Source organism: Vigna unguiculata, chromosome 2, assembly GCF_037176805.1.
Source record: "Vigna unguiculata cultivar grain cowpea cultivar isolate G323 ecotype 2 chromosome 2, ASM3717680v1, whole genome shotgun sequence".
Taxonomy (NCBI): domain Eukaryota; kingdom Viridiplantae; phylum Streptophyta; class Magnoliopsida; order Fabales; family Fabaceae; genus Vigna; species Vigna unguiculata.
This window is the reverse complement of record NC_140793.1, coordinates 9428417-9436184: the sequence shown is the minus strand read 5'-3', so window position 1 is coordinate 9436184 and position 7768 is coordinate 9428417. Positions and strand designations below refer to the sequence as shown.

At 35.8% G+C, this 7768-nt stretch overlaps 1 protein-coding gene across 1 annotated transcript; it reads right to left on the bottom strand.

Annotated features, from left to right (window-relative positions):
• Positions 1 to 5989: 5989 nt before the first annotated feature.
• Positions 5990 to 7329, bottom strand: AGP19 (arabinogalactan protein 19). Its single transcript, XM_028058687.2, has 2 exons — positions 6480 to 7329; positions 5990 to 6297 (listed from the first exon to the last, which is right to left on the bottom strand). The coding sequence occupies exons 1-2, from the start codon at positions 7134 to 7136 to the stop codon at positions 6199 to 6201; spliced, it is 756 nt and encodes a 251-aa protein (XP_027914488.1). The 5' UTR covers positions 7137 to 7329; the 3' UTR covers positions 5990 to 6198.
• Between the last annotated feature and the right edge of the window lie 439 nt (positions 7330 to 7768).

The window sequence follows — 7768 nt, the reverse complement described above, 5'->3', positions numbered from 1 at the left end:
GAGGTACTTTAATGATGTGGATGTAAGGAGACAAGCAAATATAAAGTTTGCAAACTTTTCAGATGAAAGAGAAGATTTTGCAAATGGCGACTCTATAAGGGATAGAAGTAAATTGGATGCAAAATCATGGTGTATTGTTCATGGATCTCATGCACAACATTTCAAAAGATAACTCTTAAGTTACTTGGACAACCTTGTTCTTCTTCTTGTTGTGAAAGGAATTAGAGTACCTACTATTTTATACATTCTTTGAAAAGAAATAAGATGACACCTAAAATGACGAAATATTTAGTATTTGTCCACAGTAATCTTTGCCTTCTCTTAAGAAAATCCTTCTCTCAAGAAACTCCTCAAAGTACAAAGAATAGGAAACTAAATTGGGGATATTGCAGAAGTTGACTTTTCATTGGAAGACAGTGAAATTCTTCAAATTGCTAGCCTAACTCTTGATAAACCAGAATTAGAAGAAGTAATTTTTCAATGAAGATGAACAAATATGAGAGCTAAACATTATGATTTACAGACTTGTTTCTTTTGTTAGACTTTTATTTTTTTATAATTGTTTTTCTTGATTTTTATATAAATATTGATCTTCATTTTTTTAAACTGTAATTGTTATATATATATATATATATATATATATATATATATATATATATATATATATATATATATATATATATAAAGACAAAGTTTATCTATTAAAGAATGCTTTGTATAGTTTGAAATAGGCCCAAGAGTCTAGTACAACAAAATTGATGAATTCTTATCAAATCTAGGCTTTGTTAAAAGTCTTAGTGAATCCACTCTATACATCAAAGATAACCAAGCTAATTTTGTTCGGATTTCTCTGTATGTTGATGATCTCCTAGTTATTGACAGCACCCTGAGCTTATTCAGTAGTTTAAGGATGATATGTTGCAGGTTTTTGAGATGATAGACTTAGGAGAAATGTTATTTTTCCTTGGTATGGAGGTTAAGCAAAAGAATGGTGAAATTTTCATTAGTCAAAGAAAATATGCAAAGGAGATCCTGAAGAAGTTTAGAATGGAAAACTATAACAATATGAACAGTCCTATTTGTCAAAAGGAGAAGTTATGCAGAGATGATGTTTCAGAACAAGTGGAGGAAGCACTCTACAAAAGCTTAATTGGTTGCTTAATGTGTCTCATAAAACAAGACCCAATATATTGTATGCAATAGGTGTACTTTCAAGATTTTTTAATTGTCCCAAAGAATCTCATTTGAAAGTAACAAAGAGAGTGTTGAGATATGTCAAGGGGACTTTAAATTATGGCATCAAGTTTTGTCAATCATAAGATTTCAAGTTACAAGGTTACTTTGCAAGTGGTTAGGAAGGATCTTTAAATAACATGAAGAGCACCTCGAGCTATTGCTTCAATTTTGGATTGGAAATATTCTCTTTGGAGTTCAAAAAAGCAAGAAATTGTTACACAGTCAACATTGAAGCTAAATTCATAGCAGACACAACAATTGTAGATCAAGCCTTATGGCTTAGAAAAATATTAAATGATTTGCACTTGGAGCAAGAGATGACTATAGAAGTAATGGTTGACAATCAGGTGGCCACTGCCATTTAAAAAAAATCCCGTCTTTCATGGAAAAATAAAGCCTTTTAGTATCAAGTTATTTTTTTAGAGATGTAGAGAGAGATGGTGCAATATGCTTGAAGTACTTCAAGACTAAAGATCAATTGTCAAATATCTTCACCAAAGCACTTCCAAGAAACAAGTTTGTGTCACTAAGAGTTTGGACTGACCAATCACTTATGGAAGGATGAGTGTTGAATGTGTGCATTAATGTGCATTATAAATTTGTTTAACAGTTTTTGTTTCTTGCTATTTAGCCAAAATTTTAGAAAATTATTTATTTTTAATTAGTCAATTATGTTCCAGTTATGTTAATGGCTATTATTTAGGAATTTATTATTTTGTTTCCGATACAATTTGGCAGTGAGTTGCCGTTACAATATCTATACTTAAATATTTAGAGATTTACAATTTTCTTTATCTATATAAAAGTTGCACGAATGAATAGAAGCTAACACTTAGAGAAAAGAAAAGAAAGAAAATTATAGATAAAAGAAGTTTTTTACATAAAAGTATAAAAATATAGGACAAAAACATATATTTTTTTCTTAGAACTTAGGAGTTTTTATGAATGTTTGAAGTCTCTTTTTGAAGATTTATAACTTTCTTTATCTATACAAAAGTTGTATGAATAGATAGAAGTTAACACTTAGAAAAAGAAGGAAAAAGTCATAGACACAAGAAAGATTTTAGAGAAAAGTGTAAAATAATATTTGGACAAGAACATAAATTTTGTGTAGAATTTTAAAGTCATTGATTGATTGTTGGTGTAAACGATATAAAGGAATTTTTGTGAATGTTTCAAGTCCTTTTTGAAGTTTTACAATTTTCTTTATCTATACATTTGTATGAAGTCTAAGGTATCCATGTTCTCATGTCTCATGTTTCCATTGTTGGATTTTATATTTCTTCATATGTTTTTGTTATAGTCATGGTTATTGAGAGATTGTGGTTATATATATATATATATATATATATATATATATATATATATATATGGCATTTGTATTACACATATAAGGCATTTGATGTAACACCCCATTTAATTAATAACATAATTAAATAAGCGTCACACTAGAATAATATCATAGCGTAGTCTTGGAGTTTAAACCCACTCCTTACAACGTAAGGCACACCACGATGCCACAGGAGACCAGACATAAAGTTAAAGGAAACATAAGGAGGTCACAAGTCAACGAAATACATGGGCCGTAGCCCTAAGAAACCCAACAAGATAAAAAACCAGCTCCAGCCCAGATGGGTTATGCAGCGAGGTCACCGTTCCCCTGTTGACCGCAAGAACCTCTCGCTTCTGCTCACATCAATAAATTGATGATCATCGCAAAAGAGAAGTGCCACACACCCAAGACAATCAAACAAACAAGGGGTAAGCTAGAGCCAAAATCATTTCATCAATAAAGTCAGATATATACATATTCACAATCCTTTAAACATACATCAAACAAGAAGGTACGACTTTCCAAGCAATACACTACGACTCGACTCGACTCATCCGGATACATATAACTTGGTTGGATTCAGCGGATGCTTGCGCTTGTGGTGGATACCTTTGCTCACCCCCGAGCTATGTGTTACAAGTGTTATAATGAATCAATTCCCCTTACCACAAGGTTAGCCCTTAGTAAATTTCGGGCCTCCTGCTACTCTCACCACAGGAGTCAGTCCGCTCTAGGTGAGACTAACTAACCCCTTAGAGTGTCATGATGCAACCTTACCTTGAATCCTTACCTAGTTATACAGATGGGGCACCACCATGGACACCAACAGGGACCATGGGATTACGTCCCGACCATTGAAGCACGACCCTGGGAATCTCACCTAGAGATCCCAAGGACTTACGCACTGACACAGACCAAACTTCCTTAATCAATCGAACAGATTCGGCATGCATACACACAATATACATATACATATACATTTCATACAATTTCTCATTGTCCACATCTTTCGTATTCCCAACCAAACCTTGTCAACTCGTTGTTCTCGAGCCCAGAATATGGAGCTCTGTCTCATACCATTACCATGCCACATTAATACCAACCCTTTCATATCTCATGTTGAACTCATACCAAACTCATCATTTCAATTTCATGAATCATCTCATACAATTGTCATGCTCACATCATGTAAAACCCACAATTCATAACTCATACACCACCTCATTCACAAAGGCCATCCAATTCATAAACTTAAAAGAATACTCATACAAGCATGTTGTCCACTTTTGAAATCAAAGGAAATATCAATTTCAACCCCCTTCTCGCCCAGCATCTCGCTCAGGCAGAAGGATCTCGCCCAGGCTAGAAGGACCTTCGCTTAGGCGAGCTCCCTTCGCCTAGGCGAGAGCTCGACCTCCAGAATTAAAACCCTGCACGCGTTCTCGCTTAGGCGGTACCCTCCTCGCCTAAGCGAGACGTTCACTCGCCCAAAAGTGCAGTGGGTCGCCTAGGCGACCCTTCGTAGAGAAATACACAGGCGAGTCCCTGTTAATCTCGCCTAGGCGAGGCAGGCTCGCTTAGGTGAGTTTAACAGACTTCGCCACTATTCCTCGCTGCTATCAACATAGTTCATCCCCAACAACAACACGAATCATGCCATACAACCACAGCCACATACAAGCACGAAAAATCACAGAACACAATCAAAACTACCATCATTTCACCAGACAAAAAGGGTTCTAGCTTCTCTTACTTGAAAAACAAGCTAGTAGTTGGATCCCTAAGCACAAACAACGAATGCAACGACGTCTAGAGCGAATTAGTGAGCTGGAAAACAATGTAACTAGATTAAAACGAGTTCACCCTGATTGACCCTAGTTGGAACCACGAATAAGGGGCTAAAGGGAACTAAGGTACGAGTTAGAAAAGACTTACATGAAGTGGAGTTTTGGTCGGAGTTCCCTTGGGGGTTGGCGGCTAACCCTAGCAGAGCTCTGGAATGGAAAGGAGGCAGCGTTAGGTTCAGATTGCAAGTGAGGCTGAAAGGGGAACCCTAACAGCTTTAGGGCCTCTGCACCCTATGGGCCAGCCTTTAGGCCCAACGGATTAAGGCCAGCCCTTAGACATTAGGGCAGAAAAAGAAAACAGATTTTTAATGGGCCTTACATTTGACACCACTATATATTTTCCTTCAGGTGTATGAGTGACCCTTTTCACTGTTGGGTTTTATATTTCTTCATATGTTTTGGTTATAGTCATGGTTATTGAGAGATTGTGGTTCCATATGGTTATATGACATTAGTCTTACACATATAAGATATTTGACATCACTTTAACCCAAAACCTTAAAGCAATGGTGTTATGAGTGTTTATTCTTATATTATATTTAACTTTATCTTTTCTATCCAATGTGGAACTTTTTGACTCACACTTGGACTATTCCCAACATTAATACCACTCCAACACAATGCTTATTAATGGAATGACTTGTCTTGCAACTAATCTCTAATCTTCTATCCCTTCCCACTTTTTACTTAACATTTTCCTTCCTTTTTAATTTTTCTCCACATTTGTTGTTCATTAATTCTTGTTTTCAAGAATTATATTACTCGAAGTCTTAATAATCGAAGTAGTTGTTAAGTGAAGTCTTTTCCGTGATGTATGAAGTTAAAAAAGAAATGTTTGAATGAATTTTATATCTATATGTTTGACTGAAAATCAAATTGTTTATGTTAAAATGAGTACAGTAATCATTTGCTTAGATCCATTAATATTAAGTAAGCGTTAATCATAAATTGAAAGTATTAAAACTGCTAATCATTATCAAGAATTCATTTTTTTACCTAAAATGATTTCTTTTAATTAAAATATTGTTTTAAAAAATTTATTTATAAATACTTGTAAAAAAATGACAATCAATAGATAAAAGTAAAACAAGTTTGTCCATAAATAAAAACCAATTTATACATGAGTATAAAAAAAAAACAATATTTCTATACGTTAATATGAAAAAAAAAAATACAAATTAGCTTTTGAACAAGTCAATTTTAATTTATGAATAAGCTAATTTGGTCTTATGAATTTATTTCATTTAAAAAAAAAATCCTAGAAATATTCGCTAGGACCGTATATCTTTGTTGGTACATCTTCATTCTATAGTTATTAAAATGAGATATCATTTTTTTTTCTTCGAGAAAAGAAAAGTAATTTTTTTGCTAAGTATGCTTTTCATTTTGGAAACCTTATGATGTTGGCCATGATATTTTCTCATGCTTTACTTTATTCTTTATAGCCATATTTTCTAAAATTTTGCTATGCAGAAGTAATTGACATTTGACCTTCCTGTTGTGCAGGATATGTCTAAATAAGTTAAAAATCTTGGAGTTACCATAGAGTATAACGTTGGGGAGAAAATAAACAGACTCAGAAACAAGATTAGATTTCCTGATTATTTCAATAATTCAAAAATTCATATCCATTAATACTTCTGAGCAAAGATCACAACAAAAAAAAGATAAGAATCATAGATAGGTATAGATTCTCATTATTTAGATCTATGCACATTAAAAATTTAATATTTTGCAAACCAAATAACTCATTAAAGTGAATCCTTGGTCACCATGAGACTGCTAGCAGCTGTAGCCGGTGACAGCCAGAAAAACAGCAACTGCAACTCCAGCTGTTGCCCACATATTTCTCCCTAGCTGCTGATTTGGTGGAGAAGCATTCTGTGAAAGAAGAAAAACAAATGTGATCAAAACTGTGATACTGATGAGATATGTTAAATATAGAAAAACGCTACTTTTCCTAATTAACATAAAACACGATATATCTAACAAGACACGTCGGTAAATAAGACAAATATCCATATATGATTGCAATTTGGTGTTTCACTAGACAAAGATATTACCAAATTCAGACTTGGTGATGGTGCTGGTGTTGTGTCTGATTCAGCTGTGGAATCGGGTGGTGCAGGGGGACTTTTGCGGATAATGGTTGGTGCTGGAGCTGGTGCTTGATGTCTCCGGTGCTTGTGCCTGTGCCTTCTATGTTTATGTGATGATGGTGCCGGTGCTGGTGCCTCTACTACTGGTGTTGGGGCCAGTGTTGGTGGTGGAGGAACAGGAGATGGAGTTGGTGCTGGCTTTGCAGGTGCAGGTGCTGGTGTTGCCTTCACTGGTGCAGGAGCTGGGGGTGTTATGGCTGGTGTTGGGGCTACCTTTGGTGGTGGCAATGGTGGTGGTGTAGCAACTGGTGGTGGCGGTAGTGGGGGTGGTGATGTGGGAGGTGAGACAGGAGATGGTTTTGGTGGTTGTGGTGGAGTTTGGGGTGGTGAAGCTGGTGCAACCTTGGGAGCAGGTGGTGGTGTCACAGGAGGTACAGTTGTAGGTGGTGGGGATGTTGGTGGTGGTGTGGTGGTTGTGGTGGGAGGGGATGCCACCACTGTTGGTGGTTGTGTTGCCACCGGTGGTGTGGTAGAAGAGGGAGATGTTGCAGGTGCTTGGGCATTGGAAGGTAGGTGGAAGCAGAGACATGCTAAAGCCAATGTCCAGAACACCACAGCCATTGTATGTTGAATGTTATGATGTGGTTGGAATGAAGAGAGTTTGGTTCTCTTATATATGACCTATTGTGAAGCACAAGGTTGAAACGTATGGTGTGAACTATCTGTGGAAGGAAGGATGTAGCCTTCATGTGATTGTGACATCATTCATACATTAATCATCTAACAAGTTAGCTTCCCTTGGATGAAGGGGGACCCTTAAAATCCCAAGTCCTAGTCATTTAGACTTCTATCACACCCTCACCATTCAAAGTTAATAATATCATGGTCATGACCTAACTTGCTTCTAATTTCTCATATTTTCCTAGACAAAAGGTTGGGTTGGAAGGAGGGATGGAATGAATAAAAAGTTTCATGTTGATGAGAACATGATTTCACCTACCATTTTCTACACATACCTATATCTAAGTACGAGGTCTCCATCACTTTCTGTTAGTACTTGATGGTTAGAATTTCACATTGATTGTGATGTTTCATCAGTAGTTTAATCGTTGTACATACTCTATCTCTATGTTTCTTGCAAGTATTCTCAAAATATTTACCCAATGACAGACAGGCTTTACTATATCATTACATTCTAGTCATCATCTCAAGCGTTTGAAGTCATTACTTGAAATTAAAGTTGACAACAGTGG

Excerpts from the sequence above, each read along its gene's own strand:
- AGP19 (XM_028058687.2), bottom strand. The coding sequence starts at position 7,136 with ATGGCTGTGGTGTTCTGGACATTGGCTTTAGCATGTCTCTGCTTCCAC. Across the intron at positions 6,298-6,479 it reads CATCACCAAGTCTGAATTTG|AATGCTTCTCCACCAAATCA; the intron begins GTAATATCTTTG and ends CTTCTTTCACAG.